At 39.9% G+C, this 27,977-nt stretch overlaps 2 protein-coding genes across 2 annotated transcripts in view; one reads left to right on the forward strand and one right to left on the reverse strand.

Annotated features, from left to right (window-relative positions):
• Positions 1-229: 229 nt before the first annotated feature.
• On the reverse strand, positions 230-2,991 carry ccd16 (Coiled-coil domain-containing protein 16). Its single transcript, NM_001141181.2, is given in 2 exon segments — positions 230-348; positions 1,756-2,991. A coding segment is annotated over 1 exon segment (1,059 nt). The 5' UTR covers positions 2,957-2,991; the 3' UTR covers positions 230-348; positions 1,756-1,897.
• Positions 2,992-3,026: 35 nt separating this feature from the next.
• Positions 3,027-27,977, forward strand: part of LOC106569138 (ankyrin repeat domain-containing protein 13C) — a 36,046-nt gene continuing 11,095 nt past the window's right edge. The window contains exons 1-5 of the mRNA XM_014140146.3: positions 3,027-4,101; positions 4,325-4,366; positions 5,476-5,580; positions 18,836-18,921; positions 20,186-20,231. Coding sequence (XP_013995621.2) covers positions 3,702-4,101; positions 4,325-4,366; positions 5,476-5,580; positions 18,836-18,921; positions 20,186-20,231 — 679 coding nt within the window. The 5' untranslated portion in view covers positions 3,027-3,701. The remainder of the gene's footprint in view (positions 4,102-4,324; positions 4,367-5,475; positions 5,581-18,835; positions 18,922-20,185; positions 20,232-27,977) is intronic.

A 27,977-nucleotide genomic window follows, 5' to 3' on the forward strand; every position in this document is an offset into this window, starting at 1 on the left:
TAAAGGACTGTTTTTGTTTTGAAATACTGTGTATCATGTAGGCCCACCAGTATGCTCCAAGGTTCCGATAATGATGACCATACAGGCATAAACGGTTTTTGTTTGTGCATTTGGTCTCAGCTGTGATTGTATATTCATTGTGCACAGCAGAAACTAAGTTAGTGTGCATTTAATCATGGGGTTGATGTGTGTTGAGAGGGCTCCAGGAATGAGAATTGAGGATTTGGCTCCCAACATTTTTTTTAATAAGTGCTGATAGTACAGTATTTCATACACATGATGATTTCTGCATGTGCGTAACATTAGAAAAACAGCATTTACCACAAGAGCAAGTTTTATATACAGTACCAGTCAAAGGTTTGGACACCTTTCTATTTTTTTACTATTTTCTACAATGTAGAATAATAGTGCAGACAAACTATGAAATAACACAGAATCATGTAATAATCAAAAGTTTTTAAACAAATAAATATTTCATATTTGAGATTGTTCAAACTAGCCACCCTTCACCTTTGACAGCTTTAAACACGCTTGGCATTCTCTCAACCAGCTTCATGAGGAATGCTTTTCCACAGTCTTGAAGGAGTTCCCACATATGCTGAGCACTTGTTGGCTGCTTTTCCTTCACTCTGCAGTTCAACTCATCCCAAACCATCTCAATTGGGTTGAGGCCAGGTCATCTGATGCAGCACTTCATCACTCTCCTTCTTGGTCAAATAGCCCTTACACAGCCTGGAGGTGTGCTTTGCGTCAATGTCCTGTTGAAAAACAAATGATAGTCCCACTAAGCACAAACCAGATGGGATGTCGTATTGCTGCAGAATGCTGTGGTAGGCATGCTGGTTAAGTGTGCCTTATTCTAAATAAATCAGACAGTGTCACCAGCAAAGCACCATCACACCTCCATGCTTCACGGTGGGAACCACACATGCAGAGATAATCCGTTCACCTACTCTGCGTCTCACAAAGACACAGTGGTTGGAACCAAAAATCGCATTTGGATTCATCAGACCAAAGGACAGTTCTTTAAATTCCAAAGATTGACTGACCTTCATATCTTAAAGTAAAGATACACTGTTGCTTCTCTTTGCTTATTTGAGCTGTTCTTGCCATACTATGGAATTGGTATTTTACCAAATAGGGCTATCTTCTGAATACCACCCCTGCCTTGTCACAACACAACTGATTGGCTCAAACGCATTAAGGAAGTTCTACAAATTAACAAGGCACAGCTGTTAATTGAAATGCATTCCAGCTGATTATCTCATGAAGCTGGTTGAGAGAGTGCCAAGAGTGTGCAACGCTGACAGTCATCAAGGCGAAGGGTGGCTACTTTGAATCTCAAATATACAAGGAGAGTGATGGAGTGCTGCTTCAGATGACCTGGCCTCCACAATCACCCGACCTCAACCCAATGAGTTTGACCACAGAGTGAAGGAAAATAGCCAAGTGCTCAGAATATGTGGGAACTCCTTCAAGACTGTTGGAAAACCATTCCTTATGAAACTGGTTGAGAGAATGCCAAGAGTGTGCAAAGCTGTCAACAAGGAAAGGGTGGCTACTTTGAAGAATCTCAAATATAACATTTATTTTGACTTGTTTAACACTTTTTTGGTTACTACATGAGTCCATGTGTTATTTCATAGTTTTGATGTCTTCACTATTATTCTACAATGTAGAAAATAGTAAAAATAAAAACCCTTGAATGAATCGGTGTGGCCAAACGTTTGACTGGTACTGTAGACATAACTGTACAAGACAACACTTACACATTCAATATCCTGAACAAAGGTTTGCCATTGACAGAGGAAAGAAGCTGGCTCCTTTGCAACTTTGATATTTTATTTACAATCTGGAGAAACATTGACCCTATTAGGGTCAAAAGGACCCAGGAATTTTAAGCAAGGGCCCCTTTAGCCCTCCAGTCTCTTGACAGCAAGTGGAGCAGCTCTTCTTCATCCTCCTCATCGCTTCCCCTGGAGTCTTCCTGGTCTTGGGTCTTCTCCTTCACAACCTTCTTCACCACATCTTGCTTATCTCTCAATACCTCAACCCTCCGGTAACATTCGATTTGCTCATCGATTTCATCAATCTGACGCTCAAAACGTCCCTCCTCGTCATCCTCGGCTACAATGGCCTCTGATTTAGTGTTCACCTGCCGCATTTCCTTTTGGAACTCTTCCCACTCCTTATCCATTTGATCTTTGGGAGCGTCAACATTGCGGACTTTGGCATCTCTCACTGGGTCGTCAAAGAAGCCTTCTGGTAGTGCTTCAGGTGTATTTTCCTTCTTCTCCACACTCTTCTCAGTTTCATCTGGTTTGAGGATAGACCCGGAATGAGAGGCAGCTGGGACAGCTGGAATGGTGCTGTTGTCAAAGAAATCAGCTGGGAGTCCTGGGGCAGGTGTCCCCTTCTGCACACCCGAGCTGGAGGCTGCCCCCCAGTCAGAGTCACCAGCCTGCTCTTCGTCATCGTCTTCATTATAGACTCCGGCCAGAAGACTCAGTCCAGCAGATGTTTTTTTCAAAATTCCAGTTAGTTTCTTCGGCCCAGGCGGGGCAGGTTTCGCAAAGAAAACATCAGGCAGCCCTGACGACGTAGATGCCTGCTCGTTACCTGCCACTGGTTTAGACTTTTTCCCATTCGTGTCTTCAGAATCCAATGCTTTCCTTTTCAGCGGGGGCTGGGGTCCTTGACCTGTTGAACTTTGTTTAGACCCCTTGAGCTCGGCAACTTTCTCCTTATGTTGTTTTCCAAGAACGTGAGTCTGCCACAATATTTCATTCTTTACCCGCTCGTTGCAGAGTACGCAGCTAAGATGATCGAGACTGTTGTACTTGGCATAAGGGGATTCGACACGCTTCTTATCTATCGTTTGCTTTTGTTTCTCTCTCATTAACCGACGCAGTTCATCTTGATGAATCACTTTCTTCTGCTTATTCTTTGGAGGCATTATTTATTTGCGTTTCAAAACAAAATTTCTGAAAGCTTGGCAAACAACAAAAATATGGCGCGTGTAGATGACGTTGATATGTTAATTCAAGACCCCTAGTAGGCGTCGAAAAAATTGCCAGAATCAAGTTTGAGAACTAATTCTGTAAATTATACCTTATGCTGGTGCTTTTACATTGTATATATATCATCATGAGTTTACTACAATATATTTTGTGTGCGTTAAATATTTATTTGGTGTTTCTAAAAATAAAGATGCTGTTCAACTAATTATCGCGATACCTAAGGAATGTGGTTTTGATGCTTTTTATTATCGCGAGATACTACGCGGAAGACGGCAGATGGCCTTTCACCACTGAGGTATTAAGAACGCTTTTCAATTGGAAGGGTTCTAATCTTGCTAGCAAACGTTAGCAAGCAAACTACCGCACTGCAAGATGCAATTGGGACATTTTGAAACGACTTTTATCAAGGATGTAGTCGAATAATTTGGTATTTTCATTCTTAATCGTGTGTTAACAATCTTGAGAGTATATTTTCCAGTTGTTTTGTTTTTACGTGTGTGTTGTTTCTGTTGAAACACCCACATCCATTATATGGTTGAAAAACTGCAATCTAGCTAGCTAGGTTAGGCAAATAGCTAGCTATTAAGGTAGCTATTGCAGCTGTCATTGACAACCATAGTCAACATAATACAATATTCATCTGAAGTAGCTAGTCTCCTTGCTGGCTAGTAACGTTAAATCATGACCGGGGAAAAGATTCGCACATTGCGGAAAGACCATAACAACAAGCCTAGTAAGGATGGGGCTATAACGTTAATGGAAACATTTGATGAATCTACAAATGGAACAATAACCTCTCCAACCACCAACGGTACCACCATCACGTACAAATCAAACCAGAACAAGACGGTGAAACCTATGGCACTGCAGCAGCTATCGAATATCAATGCAAACAACACCAATGCCAATCAATCAGTTGGTACTATCATCGATGACTATAACAAGAATCCCATCATTCTGACCAATGGTAATGAGGACTTGAATTTGGAATTCCCTGTTCACGAATGTGTGTTCAGAGGAGATGTGCGTCGCTTGTCCACACTCATTCGGACCCAGAACATCGCCCAGAAAGATGTGCATGGTGAGTGTGCATGGTAACCCGAACTTAGTACATGGAATAGCAAACCGCATAGGTTATCACTTCTAGTTTTGCATCCATTACATTTTAGTTGACAATTTGTTTTTGACCAACATTGTCAGTACTTGCTTACTAACGTGTGAGTTAAACATAAACATTGTCCATGTGCACCTGCACTAGCTGTGACATAAATAATCTCATAACTGGTCATTCTCTCCCTTTTTAGGAAACACGCCTCTTCACGTAGCTGTGATGATGGGTCACAAAGGTAAGGGCTTTGACTTCTGGTAATCAAGAATATCTGATATGGAGAATAACAGATATATCTTCCCTGTGGCTCAGTTGGTAGAGCATGGTGTGTGCAACACCAGGGTTGTGGGTTCGATTCCCACGGGGGACCAGTACAAAAAAAAAATGAAATGAAATGTATGCATTCACTACTGTAAGTCGCTCTGGATAAGAGCGTCTGTTAAATGACTAAAATGTGAATGTACATAGACTTATTTGAACAGGACCGAGACATGCAAATAACTGTTTCCCATTTGGAGCAGACTGACTAGTACTTCTGCACTACTTTTCTCTAAACATTTACATGACACCTGAGTTTGACAGGATTTTTTTCGCTCATACTCTCATCTCTGGCCTAATGCTGCATTCAAAACAACTGGGAACTCTGAAATCTATGACTTAAATGTGTTCAAGACAACTAGGAGCTAGAAAAAAAACAAGCTCCGACTGGGAAAAATTGATTTGAACGGTCATCCAACTCGGAATTTCAAGTCGGAAACTCTGGCATCTTTCTAGAGCTCCGACATGAAGGTTACTGACGTCATGATTCTACCTATTTTCTTCTGAGTTCCCAGTTAGCTCGAAAGCACCATAAGCCTAAGGCCAGGAAATGACACAGAAAATGTACCATGTTGCAGGGCATTATGCCCCACATCTGGCATCTGGCATGTCTCCAAGTCATCCTATCAGCCATGTTTTTTGCCATTCACATAACATAATCAACATGTTCTCCAGCTCTCCTCTAGTAAATCCTCCATGTGGCTTTCTTCTGGGATAAATTCCTGGTCTGTCCTGCTGTACTGAGATCATCCTGTCTGACCTCTGCAGACTGCTGTGTGTTACATAGTCTAGTAGTCTCATAGTAGCGGCTGGTCCCATATCGAATGCCCTTCGGATCTGTAGACGTCTTGTTACTTGACGCAATATACTGTTATCATCATTAACTACAGAAATGAGTATTCAACGTCCAAGTACAAAGACCATGGAGACGGGTGATTGGCTTAGATTTGAAAACAAAAACAATTAATTTAATAGTAGCTTGATGATGTTTGATCAGTTGTAATGTTTGTGTGTTTTTTTGTGCTGCAGAGTGTGCCCTCCTGCTCCTGGCCCATAATGCCCCTGTGAAGGTGAAGAATGCCCAGGGCTGGAGCCCCCTGGCAGAGGCCATCAGCTATGGAGACCGACAGATGAGTAAGGATCTGGGGTATTTTATATCCAAAGCAGTGTTCCTCAACCTAGCTATGGTTTTATACGGTATTATACAACGGGAGGGTCTAAACATGATTGGTTAAAACCGCATTCCAGATGGTTTTATTCCACAAGTTGCCACCAGCTAACTCTATGACGTTAAAATGCCAATTTACTCTGTTCCATCTGACATCGTAATCCATTGTTTCATCAGCCCAGCTGAGCAACTTATGAACTTGATCGCCACTATAAAAAGCCTCTAGACATTTTCATGTTTCTTTTAGACTAACATTTAGTTTTCATCAGTGGAGATTTGTATAACCCTTGCTCTCTGTCTCTCTGACATTTGCAACATTGTTTCAATAATGAAATTCAATCTCCTGGTGTCCCATAGTAATGAGTGTGTTGTGAGTCAGGACGAGACAGGCAGGCAGCGTTTCTCAGCCAGTCGAAATCGTAATTCCGCTGGCATCATTTTTGTGTGTGTGTGTGTGTGTGTGTGTGTGTGTCAGCTGAAAAAAGTTAAAACAAAACGCTGCTAATCTTTGCAGCTTCAGTTTAAAGTGATTGTCTAACTGTAGCTGTGTTGTTGGCTAGCTCCTCTAAACAACATTGTCCTTACGAGTGAGCATATTTTCTATGCCAGGCGAAATCGCACCTCCTCAGCTTATTGTTATGGATGTGTCCAAATAAATATCACTAGAAAACAGTTCATGCAAATGCAGCTACTTTGTTGTTATTCTGGCTGCACTTTTTGACAGTAGTTGGCTAGCTAGCAAGTAAGGGATAAGAACGTTGCCAGCCAGTATGGCAATGGAACATTTAGAACGAACGACTGGGTCACTTACATAGATACAGAACACAAAGACTGAACGACTTGGTCGCATCTCTAGCAACCCTAGATTTGTGTCGGGACTATATCTTGTTGAAGGATGAAATACATTTAATTAAAATAACGCTTTTAATGAAAATATGTCAATCATTATTTGAATATGTTGCTAACCCATTGTATAAAAGGGATAATGCCTCAAAGCCGGTGTTTGGAGGATATAATGGCAATATATTCTCCAAACAAAAAACGCAACATGCAACAAATTTTAATATTGTACTGAGTTAAATTTCATATTAGGAAATCAGTAATTTGAAATAAATTCATTAGGACCTTATCTATGGATTTCACATGACTGGGAATACAGATATGCATCTGTTGGTCACAGATTCCTTTAAAAAAACAGTAGGGCGTTGATCAGCCTGTTGATTGTGGAATATTGTCCTACTTCTCTTCAATGGCTGTGCGAAATCCTGGATATCGGTGGGAACTGGAACATGCTGTCGTACACGTCGATCCAGAGTATACCAAACATGTTCAATGTGTGACATGTCTGGTGAGTATACAGGCCATCGAAAAACTGGGACATTTTCGGCTTCCAGGAATTGTGTACAGATCCTTGCGACATTGGGCTGTGCATTATCATGCTGAAACATGGAGTGATGTTTGGCGGATGAATGGGCCTCAGGAGGTCATTACGGTATCTCTGTGCGCTCAAATTGCCATCAATAAAATGAAATTGTGTTCGTTGTCTGTAGCTTATGTTTGCCCATACCATAACCCCACCTCCACCATGGGGCAGTCTGTTCACAATGTTGACATCAGCAAACAGCTCGCCCACACGACTCCATACACGCTATCTACCATTTGCCTGGTACAGTTAAAACTGGAAATCATCTGTGAAGATCACACATCTCCAGCGTGCCAGTGGCCATCAAAGGTGAGCATTTGCCCACTGATGTCGGTTACGACGCCGAGCTGCAGTCAGGTCAAGACCCTAGTGAGAACGACGAGCACGCAGGTGAGCTTCCCTGAGACGGTTTCTAACAGTTTGTGCAGAAATGTTTCTGTTGCGCAAACCCACAGTTTCATCAGCTGTCTGGGTGGCTGATTGAAGTCAGATGTGAAGTCCTGGGCTGGCGTGGTTACACGTGGTCTCCGTTTGTGAGGTTGGTTGGACGTACTGCCAAATTCTCTAAAACGATGTTGGTAGAGAATTAACATTCAATTCACTGGCAACAGCTCTGGTGGACATTCCTGCAGTCAGCATGCCAATTGCACACTCCCTCAACTTGAGCCATCTGTGGCATTGCGTTGTGTGACAAAACTGCACATTTTAGAGTGGCCTTTTATTGTCCCCAGCACAAGGTGCACCTGTGTAATGATCATGTGGTTTAATCAGCTTCTTGATATGCCACACCTGTCAGGTGGATGGATTATTTTGGCATAGGAGAAATGCTCACTAACAGGGATGTTAACAAATTTGTGCACAATTTGAGAGAAATAAGCTTGTGCTCATGAAACATGGGACCAACACTTTACATGTTGCATTTATATTTTTGCTGCGTATAGATATTGAACAGTGGTGTTCTATCCCTGAGTTCTTTATATAGATTTGAGTTTATCCTGTATTTGAATGGAGTCTTGATATTTACACTCAGGTTCCCTCATGTAAATAGCCTAAGAAGTTTGCAATGTTATAAAAAGCGAGGTAAGGATCATTTTTACAAATTTGACAGAAATTAGGCTATATATTGACATCACTTTCATAAATGTGCAGTCGATAGACCTACCTAGTATTAACCTCTCTAGGGTAGGTGGCACCAAATCGTCCCACCTACGCAACAGCCAGTCTAATCCCGTGGCGCGATATTCAAATACCTTAGAAATGCTATTACTTCAATTTCTCAAACATATGACTATTTTACACCATTTTAAAGACAAGACTCTCCTTTATCTAACCACACTGTCCGATTTCAAAAAGGCAGGGGGCAGTATTTTCACGGCCGGATAAAAAACGTACCCGATTTAATCTGATTATTACTCCTGCCCAGAAACTAGAATATGCATATAATTATTAGCTTTGGATAGAAAACACTCCAAAGTTTCTAAAACTGTTTGAATGGTGTCTGTGAGTATAACAGAACTCATTTGGCAGGCCAAAACCTGAGAAGATTCTGTACAGGAAGTACAGTCTGACCATTTCTTGCCCTTCTTGATTATCTCTATCCATTACAGGGGATCTCTGCTGTTACGTGACACTTCCTACGGCTCCCATGGGCTCTCAGAAGGCGGCAAAAAGCTGAATCGTGGCTTTGCAGGCTCTGGCTGAAAAACATTATCGAGTTTGGATAGTGGCCGGTCACAGTACTGTGAGACTCAGGCTCGTGCACGAGGGGATCCCATGCTTTTATTTTCTCTCTCTTTGTACGTATACACGCTTTCCCGGTCGGAATATTATCGCTTTTTTACGAGAAAAATGGCATAAAAATTGATTTTAAACAGCGGTTGACATGCTTCGAAGTACAGTAATGGAATATTTAGAAATCTTTTGTCACGAAATGCGCCATGCTCGTGACCCTTATTTACACTTCGGATAGTGTCTGGAACGCACGAACAAAACGCCGCTATTTGGATATAACAATGGATTATTTTGAACCAAACCAACATTTGTTATTGAAGTAGCAGTCCTGGGAGTGCATTCTGACGAAGAACACCAAAGGTAATCAAACTTTTCTAATAGTAAATCGGAGTTTGGTCAGGGCTAAACTTGGTGGGTGTCTAAATAGCTAGCCGTGATGGCTGGGCTATCTACTCAGAATATTGCAAAATGTGCTTTCACCGAAAAGCTATTTTAAAATCGGACACCTCAAGTGCATAAAGGAGTTCTGTATCTATAATTCTTAAAATAATTGTTATGTTTTTTGTGAACGTTTATCGTGAGTAATTTAGTAAATTCACCGGAGGTTTGCGGGGGTATGCTAGTTCTGAACGTCACATGCTAATGTAAAAAGCTGGTTTTTGATATAAATATGAACTTGATTGAATAAAACATGCATGTATTGTATAACATAATATCCTAGGTGTGTCATCTGATGAAGATCATCAAAGGTTAGTGCTGCATTTAGCTGTGGTTTTGTTTTTTGTGACATTATATGCTAGCTTGAAAAATGGGTGTCTGATTATTTCTGGCTTGGTACTCTGCTGACATAATCTAATGTTTTGCTTTCGCTGTAAAGCCTTTTTGAAATCGGACAGTGTGGTTAGATAAAGGAGAGTCTTGTCTTTAAAATGCTGTAAAATAGTAATATGTTTGAAAAATGGAAGTTTTTGTATTTTTGAGGAATTTGTAATTCGCGCCACGCCTATCATTGGATATTGGAGCAGGTGTTCCGCTAGCGGAACGTCTAGATGGTTAACATATTAGGTCAATGGAAATGTCGCTTAACTTGTAACCTAGGCCTAGGCTACTTAATGTTTATTTAAATCTAGAATATCTGTTGGCATTCTTTAATCTCAATTCCTACCTGCCTTAGGCTACAATTAATGATTTGTTGAGCAATTCCGAAAACCATTGTCATTATGTCCTATTTTTAGGTCACGTTGATGTAGCGAACGTGGCAACGAGCGACTTTAGTAATTCTTTCTCACAGTTGACACAAACTGAAGAAATGCAGAATGTACATAATCCAACATTGCATCCAAAATAGCATGACAAAAAACACTTAAAATGCATAACACATGGCAAACCTAATTATACAAACACTTAAATACATAATAGGCTACAGAACCTTTTTTCTTTTGATGGGAAAACTTTGTGTAAAAAATGTACCAGTCAAAAGTTTAGACACACCTACTCATTCAAGGGGTTTTCTTATTTTTTTTACATTCTAGAATAATAGTGAAGACATCAAAACTATGAAATAACACATATGGAATCATGTAGCAACCAACAAATTGTTAAACAAATCAAAATATATTTCTTATTTGAGATTCTTCAAAGTAGCCACCCTTTGCCTTCATGACAGCTTTGCACACTCTTGGCATTCTGTCATCCAGCTTCACCTGGAATGCTTTTCCAAAAGTCTTGACGGTTCCCACATATGCTGAGCACTTGTTGGCTGCTTTTTCTTCACTCTGTGGTCCAACTCATCCCGAACCATCTCAGTTGGGTTGAGATCGGGTGATTGTGGAGACCAGGTCATCTGATGCAGCACTCCACCACTCTCCTTCTTGGTCAAATAGTTCTTATACAGCCTGGAGGTGTGTTTTGGATCATTGTCCTGTTGGAGAACAATTGATAGTCCCACTAAGCACAAACCAGATGGGATGGTGTATCACTGCAGAATGCTGTGGTAGAAATGCTGGTTAAGTGTCACCAGAAAAGCACCACCACCCAATCACACCTCCATGCTTCACGGTGGGAACCACACATGCGGAGTTCATCCGTTCACCTACTCTGCGTCTCACAAAGACAAGGCGGTTGGAACCACAAATCTCAAATTTGGACTCATCAGACCAAAGGACAGATTTCCACCGGTCTAATTTCATGTTTCTTAGCCCAAGCAAGTCTCTTCTTATTGGTGTCCTGTAGTAGTGATTTCTTTGCAGCAGTTTGACCATGAAGGCCTGACTCTTACAGTCTCCTCTGAACAGTTGATGTTGATGTGTCTGTTACTTGAACTCTGAAGCATTTATTTGGGCTGCAATTTCTGAGGCTGGTAACTAATGAACTTATCCTCTGCAGCAGAGGTAATTCTGGCTCTTCCTTTCCTGTGGCGGTCCTCATGAGAGCCAGTTTCATCATAGCGCTTGATGGTTTTTTGCAACTGCACTTGAATAATCTTTAAAAGTTATTTTAATGTTCCTTATTGACTGACCTTGATGTCTTAAAGTAATGGTGGGCTCTCACTACATTGCTTATTTGAGCTGTTCTTGCCATAATATTTTTTTAAATTTTATTTCACCTTTATTTAACCAGGTAGGCTAGTTGAGAACAAGTTCTCATTTGCAACTGCGACCTGGCCAAGATAAAGCGTAGCAATTTGACACATACAACAACACAGAGTTACACATGGAATAAACAAACATGTAGTCAATAATACAGTAGAACAAAAGAAAACAAAAGAAGTCTATATACAGTGAGTGCAAATGAGGTAAATTAAGGCATTAAATAGGCCATGGTGGCGAAGTAATTACAATATAGCATTTAAAACACTGGAATGGTAGATGTGCAGAAGATGAATGTGCAAGTAGAGGTACTGGGGTGCAAAGGAGCAAAATAAATAAATACAGTATGGGGATGAGGTAGGTAGATAGATGGGCTGTTTACAGATGGGCTATGTACAGGTGCAGTGATCTGTGAGCTGCTCTGACAGCTGGTGCTTAAAGCTAGTGAGCGAGATATGAGTCTCCAGCTTCTTATGATTTTTGCAGTTCGTTCCAGTCATTGGCAGCAGAGAACTGGAAGGAAAGACAACCAAAGGAGGAATTTGCTTTGGGGGTGACCAGTGAGATATACCTGCTGGAGCGCGTGCTACGAGTGGGTGCTGCTATGGTGACCAGTGAGCTGAGATAAGGCGGGGCTTTACCTAGCAGAGACTTGTAGATGACCTGTAGCCAGTGGGTTTGGCGACGAGTAGGAAGCGAGGGCCAACCAACGAGAGCGTACTGGTCGCAATGGTGGGTAGTGTATGGGGCTTTGGTGACAAAACGGATGGCACTGTGATAGACTGCATCCAGTTTGTTGAGTGAGTGTTGGAGGCTATTTTATAGATGACATCACTGAAGTCGAGGATCGGTAGGATTGTCAGTTTTACGAGGGTGTGTTTAGCATCATGAGTGAAGGATGCTTTGTTGCGATATAGGAAGCTGATTCTAGATTTAATTTTGGATTGGAGATGCTTAATGTGAGTCTGGAAGGAGAGTTTACAGTCTAACCAGACACCTAGGTATTTGTAGTTGTCCACGTATTCTAAGTCAGAGCCGTCCAGAGTAGTGATGCTGGACGGGCGAGCAGGTGCGGGCAGTGATCGATTGAATGGCACGCATTTAGTTTTACCTGCGTTTAAGAGCAGTTGGAGGCCACGGAAGGAGAGTTGTATGGCATTGAAACTCATCTGTAGGTTAGTTAACACAGTGTCTCAAGAGGGGCCGGAAGTATACTATGAACTTGGTCTTTTACCAACTAGGGCTGTCTTCAGTATACCACCCCTACCTTGTCACAACACAACTGATTGGCTCAAATGCATTAAGAAGGAAAGAAATTCCACAATGAACTTTTAACAAGGCACACCTGTTAATTGAAATGCATTTCAGGTGATTACCTCATGAAGCTGGTTGAGAGAATGCTAAGAGTGTGCAATGCTGACAGTCAAGGCAAAGGGTGGCTACTTTGAAGAATCTCAAATAAACAATATATTTTGATATGTTTCACACTTTTTTGGTTACTGCATGATTCCATGTGTTATTTCATAGTTTTGATGTCTTCACTATTATTCTACAATGTAGAATAGAGTAAAAATAAACCCCTTGAATGAGTAGGTGTGTCCAAACTTTTGACTGGTACTGTTTCTATATATATATATATATATATATATATTTTTTTTTTTTTTTTTAACTTTGAATATACTATAGAGCTACAGCATGCTCTTTGTCCTATATATATATTCTGGAGTAATTTTCAGCACGGGACATCTCTTGTAATGACCAGTGGTGTAAAGTACTTAAGTAGTACTTTACTTAAGTTGTTTTGGGGGGGTATCTGTACTTTACTATTTATATTTTTGACTACTTTTACTTCCCTACATTCCTGAAGAAAAAGAAAGTACTTTACTAAATATATTTTCCAAGACACCCAAAAGTATTGTTACATTTTTTATGTTTAGCAGCACAGGAACATTTTCCAATTCATGCACTTATGAAGAGAACATCCCTGGTCATCCTTACTGCCTCTGATCTGGCATCAACACATGCTTCATTTGTAATTGATGTCTGAGTGTTGTAATGTGCCCCTGGCTATCAGTGAATGAATAAATAAACAATAAAACTGTGCCGTTTGATTTGCTTAAAATAAGCAATTTGAAATGATTTATACATGTGATACATAAATCCTCTTAAGGATTAGCCCCCTTTTTTCAAATTTTGCCTATAATGTCATACCCAAATCTAACTGCCTGTAGCTCAGGCCCTGAAGCAAGGATATGCATATTCTTGGTACCATTTGAAAGGAAACACTTTGAAGTTTATGGAAATGTGAAAGGAGTGTAGGAGAATATATCACAATAGATCTGGTAAAAGATAATACAAAGAAAAAACCAACCGTTCTTTTGTATTTTTTTGTACCATCTTTGAAATGCAAGAGAAAGGGCATAATGTATTATTCCAGCCCAGGTGCAATTTAGATTCTGACCACTAGACGGCACCAGTGTGTGTGCATAGTTTTAGACTGATCCAATGAACCATTACATGTCTGTAATTTAAAAAAGAAAGTCTACACTGCCCAAATGTGCATAATTTGTTTATTAATAACTTTTCATGTTCAAAATTGTGCACTCTCCTCAAACAATAGCATGGTATTCTTTCACTGTAATGGCTACTGGAAATTGGACAGTGCAGTTAGATTAACAAGAATTTAAGCTTTCTGACAATATCAGATATGTCTATGTCCTGGGAAATTGCTTGCATTAGCCTACGTTAACTCAACCGTCCCGTGGAATTGATTCCGAATGAGTTTTAAGTATATTTAAAACCAAATACTTTGACTTAATCAAGTAGTATTTTCCCAGTAGACTTTCACTTTTACGTGAGTTATTTTCAATTAAGGTATCTTTACTTTTACTCAATTGGGTACTTTTTCCACCATTGGTAATGACACGGTTACGTTTCACTTTGTAACGGGTACGGTTTTGACATCTTCGACTGTTATTTTTATGATGCGTCATTAAAACACATATAAGCCTAAATTCCCTCCCTATTGCGAAACTGGATCCTGTTAGGCTGTAGGCTGACCGATTGCTCTCTGGTGCTATTGAGGTGTTGGGTTGTAGGCTGGCCCAGCTAGCCAGCCAAAGCCATGCCGGGGATTTTCTCTGCACGCTCTGTCTGCATCCAGACGTCCTGGAACCCAGCCTGGCCCAGGACTTAGTGTGACTGAGGGGGCATTGAGCAGCTCTACAGCTGGCTGGCTCCCTGGCGGTTCACTTTAATGCCCATGCTTCTAATGCATTTAACACAGCACTGTAAACTAGAGGTCTTAATATAGGTTACATTCTATTTATGGTGATTATTTGGATTTGTTAGGAATGCTAGTTAAGTGAGGTGTCTTTTTATAAATGGTGAGAGTATCGTAGAGGATTGAATGGGCTTCACTAGCTCGCTCAGTTTTTTTCTGTTTAATGTTTGTTAGCAAAAACAATCTAACTGCATAATATAAAATAATATTATAAATAGGCTAGTTTATAAAAAAAAATCCATGCAAGTAATTGTAAAGGTTAGGCAAAATATATATTTTTATATATCAAAATGTATTACAAATCTTTATTTCCCTTCAATTAAATTCCCTGTTATATGTTGACCGGGTTAGAGCTATGACCCTGTCACCCCAACATGTATTAGTATGCATCTCCAGTCCTGCAATAGGGATGCTTTGGCAGACTGGGGACAGAGGTCAGGCATGGGAAGGTCAGATCGCAGTGGGCAGGGAACAGACAGCAGCTTGGCTCCATCCACACAGTACACCAAGGACATGCAAAGGCAGCCAAACTCTGGCCAGTGACTGTGGCAGTACTACTAGTGGTAAAATGAAAAGTTTAAAGATGTATTAGTTGTACAATGCCTTCGGAAAGTATTCAGACTCCTTGACTTTTTCTACATTTTGTTAGGTTACAGCCTTATTCTAAAACTGATTAAATATTTTTTTCCCCCTCATCAATCTACACACAATACCCCATAATGACAAAGCAAAAACAGGTTTTTAGACATTTTAGCTAATTTATATATAGAAAAATATATATATTTAAAACGGAAATATCACATTCACATAAGTATTCAGACCCTTTACTCAGTAGTTTGTTGAAGCACGTTTGGCAGCGATTACAACCTTGAGTCTTCTTGGGTATGACGCTACAAGCTTGGCACACCTTTATTTGGGGAGTTTCTCCCATTCTTCTCTGCAGATCCTCTCAAGCTCTGTCAGGTTGGATGGGGATTGTTGCTGCAAAGATATTTTCAAGTTTCTCCAGAGATGTTAGATCAGTTTCAAGTCCGGGCTCTGGCTGGGCCACTCAAGTACATTCGGAGACTTGTCCCGAAGCCACTCCTGCGTTGTATTGGCTGTGTGCTAAGGGTCGTTGTATTGATGGAAAGTGAACCGTATCCCCAGTTTGAGGTCTTGAGCGCTCTGGAGCAGGTTTTCATGAATGGTCTCTCTCCACTTTGCTCTGTTCATCTTTGCCTCGATCCTGACTAGTCTCCCAGTCCCTGCCGCTGAAAAACATCCCCACAGCATGATGCTGCCACCACCATGCTTCACCGTAGGAATGGTGCCAGGATTCCTCCAGTTGTGACACTTGGCTTTCAGGCCAGAGTTCAATCTTGGTTTCATCAGACCAGAGAATCTTGTTTCTCATGGTCTGAGAGTCTTTAGGTGACTTTTGGCAAACTCCAAGTGGGCTGTCATATGCCTTTTACTGAGGAGTGACTTCCGTTTGGCCACTCTACCATAAAGGCCTTGGTTGACCAAGGCCCTTATCCCCCGATTGTTCAGTTTTGCCCGGTCTTGGTGGTTCCAAGCTTCTTCCATTTAAGAATGATGGAGGCCACTGTGTTCTTGGGGACCTTCAATGCTGCAGACATTTTTTGGTACCCTTCCCCAGATCTCTGCCTCGACACAATCCTGTCTCAGAGCTCTATGGACAATTCCTTCGACCTCATGGCTTGGTTTTTGCTCTGACATGCACTGTCAACTGTGGGACCTTTATATAGACAGGTGTGTGCCTTTCCAAATCATGTCCAATCAGTTGAATTTACCACAGGTGGACTCCAAGTTGTAAAAACATCTCAAGGATGATCAATGGAAACAGGATGCACCTGAGCCCAATTTCAAGTCTCATAGCAAAGGGTCTGAATACTTATGAAAAGAAGGTATTTCTGTTTTATTTGTAACACATTTACAAACATTTCTAAAAACTTGTTTTCGCTTTGTCATTATGGGGGATCTTTTATATTGTTAATCCATTTTAGAATAAGGCTGTAACGTAACAATGGGAAAAAGTCAAGGGGTCTGAATACTTTCCAAAGGCACTGTATGTACGGGATACGCATAGGATACATCGTCCAATGAAATGCTTACTTGCAGGCTCCTTCTCGACAATGCAACAACAATAAGAAATAGCAAAAAATAAATAAAGAATACCAGGGCTTATTATTATACTGTACAAAAATATAAACGCAGCATGTAAAGTGTTGGTTTCATGTTTCAGATCCCAGGCATTTTCCCATATGCACAAAAAGCGTATTTCTCTCAAATTTTATGCACAAATTTCTTTACATCCCTGTCAGTTAGAATTTCTCCTTTTCCAAGATAATCCATCCACCTGACAGGTGTGACATATCAAGAAGCTGATTAAACTGTGTGATCTTTACACAAGTGCTGGGGACAATAAAAGGCCACTCTAAAATGTGCAGTTTTGTCACACAACGCAATGCCACAGATGTCTCAACTTTTGAGGGATCGTGCAATTGGCATGCTGACTGCAGGAATGTCCACCAGAGCTGTTGCCAGATAATTTGAATGTACATTTCTCTACCATGTCGTTTTTAGAGACTATGGCAGTATTTCCAACTGCTGACCACGTGTAACCACGCCAGCCCAGGACCTCCACATCAAGCTTGTTCACTTGCGGGATCATCTGAGACCAGCCACCTGGACAGCTGATGAAACTGAGGAGTATTTCTCTCTGTAATAAAGCCCTTTTGTGGGGATTTTTATGTTTTTTTTATTGGCTGGGCCTGGCTCCCCAGTGGCTGTGGCTGGGCCTGGCTCCCCAGTGGCTGTGGCTGGGCCTGGCTCCCCAGTGGCTGGGCCTGGCTCCCCAGTGGCTGGGCCTGGCTCCCCAGTGGCTGGGCCTGGCTCCCCAGTGGGTGAGCCTAAGCCCTCCCAGACCCACCAATGGCTGCGCTGCTGCCCGGTCATGTGAAATCCATAGATTAGGGCCTAATTATTGTATTTCAATTTATTGATTTCTTTATATGGACTGTAACTCAGTAAAATCATTGAAGTTGTTGCGATTTGTTCAGTGTAAGAGACAGATGCAGAAAGAGGAAAGAGAGTGATGCGTCATTCCACAAAAGGAGTGCCTTTTGGTTTAACTTGGTGGGAAAAAATGTTCTCACATAATTCTAACATTCTGTCATAAAGAGCACATGTTCAACTTAATAAAAACATGTTTTCCCATCTCAAGAGGTTACATAAAACTAAGTGCCATATAAAGTAACAGGGTTGACGATTTCATCTTAAATCAGCAATCTGTCACCTTGTGAGAGGAGGAATGGAAGCTTGTTGTGTGCAACAGGGAGGGGCAATTGAATGCAAGCGTCACATTTTTTATTTTTTACATTTATAGCTAGTCTATCTATGGGCAACAGAGTTGACGTGTTATGCTCGACCTGCTCAGTTTTCCAACACACTGATCAAGGTTACTGGATAGAAGATAGAGATATCACCCCAATTATAATTCTTTGCAAGGTAGCACACACTTTTTGAAATCCATCCAGAAACTCATTAGGGGTGTTGTATCACTGAGGTTCAGCATTCATTTAACTGTGCCGTGTGTAAAGTGACTCATGTCATAGGCAGCCTCCCCTTTGTACTCTGCTGCACCACAGAGCCACAGTCCGGATTGCTGGCTGCATCAGTGTTTGAGCAACTGCCCCTAAAAAAATAGGCTGTTTTCTAAATGAAAAGTTATGTGGCATCGACATGAGTCAAACATATATTCTATTGTCAAAATTGACTACAAAGTGTAAATGAGAACTTTGGTCTTAAAGTCAGAGTAGTATCAGGCAAAACCCCATTGGATTACTGTTACAGTATATCACATGGTTGAATGATTTATCTCACTGTCATTGACTGGCTGTTTATCTCCTTTTTCTTCTCTGGCTCACAACTCTCAATGTCATTGAAGCGTGGGTTTACAAAGCTCATCTTCTTTCACTTTTAGGTTTAGTGTTGTGTAACGCTTTTGAAATATGCTTTTTGCAAGATCATCTGCCCTTGTAATCCCTTCTGCTGTGTGTGTGGTCTCAGGGTAGAAACTTGCACAAATAGCCAATATATTCCATAGCCTAGATATTCTATGTCTTGTATGCTGTTGTATAGCAGTGCCTTGCTATGGCTTTGTTGTGATCTCCTTCTTCTCCCATCGTCAGTCACAGCCATACTGCGGAAGCTGAAGCAGCAGTCCAGAGAGAGTGTGGCGGACAAGAGGCCCAAGCTGCTGAGAGCGCTGAAGGAGGTGAGGCTTTGACAACCAACTGGGCTAGCCTACTACAGCATCCGGTTATACATAATGTATGGCGTGCACAGATCCTTTGTCAAAGTACTTGAGCTGTGCTTAATTTATTTTTGCCAGTACAGTGGAATAAATGGAATATCTCAAAGTATTTGACATACAGTCGGGTCCGAAATTATTGACCCCCTTGATAAAGATGAGCAATAACGACTGTATAAAATAAATAATACAAATACCTAGCTATATTGTATGCTTCAAACAATTGGAAAATGTTATTATTTTATACTAACAGAGAAAGAGATTTTGTTTAACAAGTAATACTTTTTTTCTCAAAAAGGTAGGGGTCAAAATTATTGACACCCCAAAGATTCTTACAAATAAAGTTTAGTATTTGGTCCAATATTCTTAGCACGCAGTGACTACATCAAGCTTGTGACTCTACAAACATGTTGGATGCATTTGCTGTTAGTTTTGTCAAAGATCATACTGCCAAGACATGCTAATCTCCCCTGTTATTGGTAATGGTGAGAGGTTAGCATGTCTTGGGGGTATGATCTTTGACCCTCTAACTTTCTCACTCATCATTATTCATTCATCATTATCTGTACTCATGGTAGCATCCACATTTAATGTAGAATTGTTTAGAAACATATTCTATTCTTATTTACAATTAAGGTGGCTCCATAATGACACTACATTATTTACCATTAATTTCTGTTGTGCACAAATAATCTTAAACAAGACCAAAACGAACTGTAAATGAATCCATGAAGTCATTGTGTGCTTGGAATATGGGACCAAATACTTTACTTTTGGCAACTTTATTTATAAGAATCTTTAGCGGTGTCAATCATTTTGACCCCTACCTTTTTGAGGTAAAAAAAAAAAGATTACTTGATTAACAAAATCTCTTTCTCTCAGCAATTTTATTAGGATAAATAATATATATATTGTTTTTGCATACAAAATATCTCTATTTATTTCATAAATTCATAATTGGTCATCTTTATCAAGGGTGTCAGTAATTTCAGTTTGTTTGTTCCATAGCTAGTGGTAGTATCAGTTCACTATCTGTCCATACCTTTCTTTAACCTTTCTCTCCAACCTCAGCATCTGTCCATAATAACAGCACCAAAATACATGTTTCCCCTTTTTAAAATGTTTTTAACAGTTTACAGCTATAAAGGAACTTATTTGTGCATTTTGTTTGATAGTGTGTGTGGCTTGCATGACAATATAATGTACAATGTTTTTTTTATTTTCATAGCTTGGTGACTTCTACTTTGAGCTTCACTGGGACTTTCAAAGTTGGGGTGAGTCGACGCTACATGATATGCAATACATTAAAATAAGCTGCATCGAGCCAACATTTCCTTTCACACACTCTGTATTCATTGTTATTCTTAGTGCAGGACACCTTCGCCAGGTAGTTTCATTCTCCAATCTAATTAGCCTGTATTTAAAAATGGGGGAAAAATGGTCTGTTCTGTTACCATTCTATCTTGGCTGTGAGTGTGGTGTGTTAATTGCTTAGAGGGTTTGTGGCACTCTTTCGGCTCAGGGATTTGTTAAAGAGATTGTTCAGGATTTTTTTATTTTTTTATTTCTCTGCGTACAATATGAAAGAAGTTAGAGGTAGTTTTGCGAGCCAATGCTTCTTCGGGGGGGGTGGACTGTGGGAGGGGTCTCGAATTGTTGTGGGACAGCTATTGGAGATCTTGGAGGGTTCGGGTTCACGTTTTGTGGCCTGGTGGGAGATCTGTCAACGTGCCCTTGAGCAGGGCATTGACCCTGGATGCTTCTGTGTGTCGCTATGAATGGGAGTCTGTTGGATGACTGGTATGATGTAGTTTTTGAGCGGCTTCACTGCAAGTATATTGTATGTTTTGGATAGTCAATAAAAAAAAAAATGTTTAAAAAGAAGTTGGAGGTAATTTTGCGAGCCAATGCTAACTGACACTAGCTTAGCACAGGAGTTCCCAAACTTTTTAATTCGGGGCCCCCTTTCCAGCATTGGGGAATGTCCCGCGCCACCGCACGCTCCACGTATATTTCTATGAGCACAAGCACTGTTCATGACACAAACTGTTCACACCCCTCTTGTTAGTGGAGAGAATTTTGCAGGTTTAAAGCTTATTTCCTGCCATTCTACACATTTGTCATGGGGTGCAAAGAACAATTTTGTGGTTTAAAGTACATTTTCATGCAATTCTATACATTTTGCCATGTCTAATGTGTATTCATGTAATATTTCAGTGACAAAAGGCACAACGGAACATTGTACTGTCTACCCTCGATTTGTTGTTTATATTAAAATTGTTTCATTAAATAGATTTTAATCAGAACTAAAGTTTTGTTGCTAAGGATTCCATGACGCGGTTAGCCTTTACGGCTGGGACTGCAAGTTTGTGTTACATTTTTTTTGCATGGATTCCGCAAGTGCTAGCTAGCTTATCTTTTCGTAAAACAACTGGTTGCAGTAAAGAGCCAACCTGGGTACTAAGGAGATCCTGAGGGAAATCGACGAGTACCAACAGCTTTACGCTATGGAGGAACAACATACTCCATCATGGAAAGATCCGACGACCTCACAAAAGAACTTTAACCTCTATGGGCTAGGTGGGACGCTAGCGTCCCCCCCGTGGTGCACTCCATCAACAGCAGGTGCATTTCAAGAGCGGCAAATTTGAATCCAAATAAATGTCAAAATTCTAATTTTTCAAACATACAACTATTTTACACCCTTTGAAAGATAAACATCTCCTTAATCTAACCACATTTTACGATTTCAAAAAGGTTTTACGGCGAAAGCATAAATTTAGAGTATGTTAGGACAGTACATTTACAAGAGTTGTGTGTAATGTTTTGTCAATTCAAAGACAGGGTCACCAAAACCATAAAACCAGCTAAAATGATGCACTAACCTTTTACAATCTCCATCAGATGACACTCCTAGGACATTATGTTAGACAATGCATGCATTTTTAGTTCTATCAAGTTCATATTTATATCCAAAAACAGCGTTTTACTATGGCATTGATGTTGAGGAAATCGTTTCCCTCCAATAACCGGCAGTCAAGTCAACACCACAAATTAAATAATTAAAATTAGAAAACATTGGTAAAATATTATATTGTCATTTAAAGAATTATAGATTTACATCTCTTGAACGCAATCAACTTGCCAGATTTAAAAATAACCTTACTGGGAAATCACACTTTGCAATAATCTGAGCACTGCGCCCAGAAAAATACGCGTTGCGATACAGACTAGACGTCATGTTGGGGAGATCTAAAATCGAAAATACTATGTAAATAATACATTAGCTTTGATTCTCTTCATCAGATGTCACTTCCAGGTATCACAGGTCCATAACGAATGTAGTTTTGTTCAAAAAAGCTCATCATTTATGTCCAAAAATCTCCGTCTTGTTAGCACATGATCTAAGCCAGCCGGACTTCTCGTCATGAACGAGGGGAAAAAATATATTTCCGTTCGTTCAAACATGTCAAACGTTGTATAGCATAAATCATTAGGGCCTTTTTTAACCAGAACATGAATAATATTCAAGGTGGACGAATGCATACTCTTTTATAACGTATTGGAACGAGGGTACCCAACATGACCTCGCGCGCCAGGTGTCTAATGGGACATCATCGTTCCATGGCTCTTGTTCGGTCAGATCTCCCTCCAGAAGACTCAAAACACTTTGTAAAGGCTGGTGACATCTAGTGGAAGCAATAGGAAGTGCCAAAATATTCCTCAGCCCCTGTGTTTTTCAATGGGATAGGTTTAAAGGTAATACAACACATCAGGTATCCACTTCCTGTCAGAAAATGTCTCAGGGTTTTGCCTGCCAAATGAGTTCTGTTATACTCACAGACACCATTCAAACAGTTTTAGAAACTTTAGAGTGTTTTCTATCCATATATAATAAGTATATGCATATTCTAGTTACTGGGTAGGATTAGTAACCAGATTAAATCGGGTAAAAAAAAATTATCCAGCCGTGCAAATACTGCCCCCTAGCCCTAACAGGTTAACCTGACAAAAAAAGAAAAAAAGATTAATCTATAGAGACGGACTATTTACTTGCCGTTGAAGTAGAGGCTAGTGCTCTGGCTGGAATCCATGCAGCGCTGGAAAAGTTGTGTGAGTAGGTAGCAGGGCTGAGGGGGAGTTTGGAGTTCAGCCAGAGTGAAATTCTCACGCTCCAAGGAGAAAACAAGTCACTCACAGTTCCAACATGGATTGTCTACTCAGGGAAAACAGGGTGATGAAGCATTCGCTACTAGACATACAAAGTCGTAGCATGCGTAAAAATCAATTTTTTTTCCCTGGGATTCCTAAGGACGCATCCAATAATCCAGAGGGCGCGATCAGAGAATTCATGCACTCCACCTTGAAACTTCCTATAGAGACTGTAAACAAATTGGCTTTCCACCGAGTACACAGACCTGGAGCGACAAGACCAAGGGTCCCCGACCGATCATCACAAAATTTGAACACTACCAACAAAAGGAGCTGATCAAAAGCAGGGGAAGGGAGCTTAAAGGGACCAAATTCAGTCTCAATGACGAACGTCGTAAGAGACTATCCGGTACAAAGGCAACAAAGGGAGAAGGGTAAGCGTGCCTTTCTCATTGTGGACAAAGTCTTTATAGATGGACAGCTATTCCGAGACAGCTCCATATCACCATGGCTGTACTAAATTCTACAGGGGCTTCAGGTTACGAAAAAAAGAAAGTATGGGAACTGTAAAAATATCTGAACACTATGAAGTGGATATGAACACACACGTACTCAATTACATGCTCGCTAACACATACAGACTTACACGCACACACCTGATCTCACTGTCTTTTCTCTTTTCTTCCTCTCTCTATTGTCGAGAACTGTTTTATAATTTAATGTGTTTATTGTTTGTCTCTTTTTAATGTATTTTTCTACAAGTTTATATATGTTTACAACAAGCAAGGGGAAGATGCCAGAATAAGGGGCATTGGGGAATAATAACATATTGTATGGAATACATTTGTACTGTAGTGAAGACGTCTCTAGAGTAATGCAAGGTCTCTTTCATGATCATGTGAAACGTCAATTGCTATGGAAATCCTGGGATGTTTTTTTCAATGATGTTAAAGGTAATTATGATGCAACTATGACGGTTATACGATATGGATAACAATTATCATCATGAATATTAAGGCTATACACACTACATGTTACACACATAGACACTCAACCATGCAAATTGCATTTACATTTACATTTTAGTCATTTAGCAGACGCTCTTATCCAGAGCGACTTACAGTAGTGAATGCATACATTTCATACATTTTTTATTTTTTTTTCTGTGCTGGCCCCCCGTGGGAATCGAAGCCACAACCCTGGCGTTGCAAACACCATGCTCTACCAACTGAGCTACAGGGAAGGCTGAATTGGCGGAGTTATTATTTATTTGGACATCACACATTATAGTCTTACTCTTATACAGACATCGTACACACTCTCACTAAATCACATCCAATATCATACACATCAACCTACTCAGATTTACTACACACATAATGTCTTGTCTCAATTTACTAACAATTTTCTAACATCTGTGGCATTGGCTCACAGGCAAACAGGCAAGTGAATAAAACAAATATTGCTAGAACCTATTTCTTGAATTGTAAATATCAGACATTTGACATCCCTTGCCTCTAGTTTTGACCGTCATAATACCTCTGATGGCAGTAACTTTACAAGCACTAATTATGGTCAATTTACATTTACGTCATTTAGCAGACGCTCTTATCCAGAGCGACTTACAAATTGGTGCATTCACCTTATGATATCTAGACTGAGAATAGTATCTAGTTATGGTAAGGGAAATAAGTATAGCCAGATATAAAAATAAATTCTTTTTTTTCACCTTTATTTAACCAGGTAGGTTAGTTGAGAACAAGTTCTCATTTACAACTGTGACCTGGCCAAGATAAAGCAAAGCAGAGCGACACAAACAATAACACAGAGTTACACATGGAATAAACAAGCGTACAGTCAATAACACAATGGAAAAAAATAAAGTCTATATACAGTGTGTGCAAATGGCGTGAGGAGGTAGGCAATAAATAGGCCATAGTAGCGAAGTAATTACAATTTAGCAGATTAACACTGGAGTGATAAATGAGCAGATGATGATGTGCAAGTAGAGATACTGGTGTGCAAAAGAGCAGAAAAGTAAATGAAAACAATATGGGGATGAGGTAGGTAGAAACTCACTCTAAATCCTTAGTTGCGTGGGAAAAGGAATGGGGTGGTGAAATAATTTTATGTCATGGAGAAAGGAACTCAAAAGGTGTAATGATATTAATTAACAAAAATATCAATCTGAATGTGCAAATAGTCAGGAACGATTCGCAAGGAAGATGGATCCTTTTGAATATGACTGGATGAAAAAGAGATTTGGCTCGTTAATCTATATGGTCCAAATCAGGATGATCCATACTTCTTTGAAAACATTTATACATTTTTTTTTTTTAAGTTAGAGGCAACAAATTATCAAATCATTATGGTGGGAGACTACAACACAGTGTTAAGTACCTCAATGGACCGTAAAGGTAATCACTCTTCAAACTATCATCACCGTGCCCTTAAGGAAATCACAGATATTATGGACACGTTATAAAGAGACAAGACTAACAAGGGAAATCCATGAACTAATGAAAATGATACCACAGAGATACAAAATAAGTTGGAGGATAAATAAGAAGAACTTGAGGAACTTATTCAAGAACATTCTAATGTAATCTATTACAAAAATAAAGCAAACTGGATGGAATATGGAGAAAAATGCACAAAATTATTCCTGAATCTCCAATACAAGAACAATAACAAAAAGACTTTGCAGAAACTCTTTACTTGAGACGGAGTCATCTTTGATTCTCCGAATGATATTTTAAAAGAGGAAGCTAATTATTTTAGGCAGATGTTCTCTCTTCCGTCTCATCCTCTCCCACTGAATGAAGATTACGTTAAGGAATTCTTTCCAAATAATATAAAAAATTGAAAATTAACAAATGTGCAGAAAGATAAGTGCGAAGGCCAAATTTCAGAGGAAGAACTTTTGGAGGCTATTAAATCCTTTCAGTCTGGAAAAACCCCAGGGTTTGATGGCATACCGGTAGAGGTATATCAAGTATTTTTTGATATACTAAAAGCTCCATTGTTAGATTGTTTTAACTACTCCTATAGAAATGGTAGTCTGTCAGGTACTCAGCAGGAAGGTCTGATTTCGCTATTATTAGAACAAGACTCAGATGGCAAATATAAAGACCCAGTCTGTCTAAAAAACTGGAGGCCCCTTACACTTCAATGTTGTGATGCAAAAATACGTTCCTATCTATATAATGAATATGAATTGGGTGGATTGAGATTATTATTAGCAGCACCCACTCGTAGCACGCGCTCCAGCAGGTATATCTCACTGGTCACCCCCAAAGCCAATTCCTCCTTTGGTCGTCTTTCCTTCCAGTTCTCTGCTGCCAATGACTGGAACGAACTGCAAAGATCTCTGAAGCTGGAGACTCATATCTCCCTCACTAGCTTTAAGCACCAGCTGTCAGAGCAGCTCACAGATCACTGCACCTGTACATAGCCCATCTGTAAACAACCCATCTATCTACCTACCTCATCCCCATACTGTATTTATTTATTTATCTTGCTCCTTTGCACCCCAGTCTCTCTACTTGCACATCTACCATTCCAGTGTTTAATTGCTATATTGTAATTACTTCTCCTTAATTTACCTCATTTGCACTCACTGTATATATACTTTTTTTGTTTTCTTTTGTTCTACTGTATTATTGACTGTATGTTTGTTTATTCCATGTGTAACTCTGTGTTGTTGTATGTGTCAAATTGCTACGCTTTATCTTGGCAAGGTCGCAGTTGCAAATGAGAACTTGTTCTCAACTAGCCTACCTGGTTAAATAATGGTGAAATAAATTACAAAATTAATATAAAAGTACTAAACCTCTCTAAAAGCTTCACTTATTCAAAAGTTTTACTTAAACCCTAAATGGTTCTCAAGTAGATTAATAAGAAAAGCTCATCGATTGTTTAAAAATGGCCTTTTTGCCTTTGTGCAGATTGCCATGGCTCATTTTCGATTAATTGAAAATGATACTTTGAAAAAAGTATCTGTCTTTTTCAAACAAGCATTGCAGAGCTGGCTACAATTTCAATTTCATCCCCCTGAAAAGATAGAACAAATATTACAACAAATATTATGGCTGAACTCACATGTGCTCATTGATAAAATACCTGTATTTATGGGAAAGGTGTTTGAAAAGGGTATTTTGTTCTTAAACGATATTGTAAATTGGAATGGTAGAGTTATGTCCTTCGTGGAGTTATCAGAATTGTACAGGAAGGTCTGCTCGTTTCAAGAGTACAACCAATTGATTACAACATTACCCCAAAAATGGAGGAGGCAGGTGGCAGCGGAGGAGGTAGGGAACTGTTGTCTGTCCAATATAAAGGATCAAAACTGACAGAGAAATAAAAATAGCATAAATAGGAAAGTATACCAGTTTCATTTGAGGACCAGGATGTTGACAACTGTGCCATACAGATGGCAAAATATTTGGGAAGAGATTTTTGATGTACCGATTCTATGGTACAGGGTGTATGAGTTGATATATAAAACAACGCAAGATTCAAGACCGTGCTTTTCAGCTAAAATGATTATATAGAATTCTTGCCACCAACAAAATGTTGAATATTTGGGGCATAAAATCATCGAAGTTCTGCAGATTTTGTTGTGAGGATACAGAATCAATAGACCATTTATTTTGGTATTGCCCTCAGGTAGCCTGTTTCTGGTCTCAGGTTCAGGAATGGCTGAAAATGCATAGCATTGATCTAAAATTTACCCTAGAAATAGTACTGTTAGGAGATCTGGAGAGACCTGGTCAGTCAATTACTAATATACTAATACTGTTAGTAAAAGTATTTATCTTCAACTCGCAATCTGTGGATTCTATTCGATTAGATAGATTCAAATTGTA

The sequence above is a fragment of the Salmo salar genome, chromosome 14, assembly GCF_965601325.2.
Source record: "Salmo salar chromosome 14, fSalSal1, whole genome shotgun sequence".
Classification (NCBI taxonomy): domain Eukaryota; kingdom Metazoa; phylum Chordata; class Actinopteri; order Salmoniformes; family Salmonidae; genus Salmo; species Salmo salar.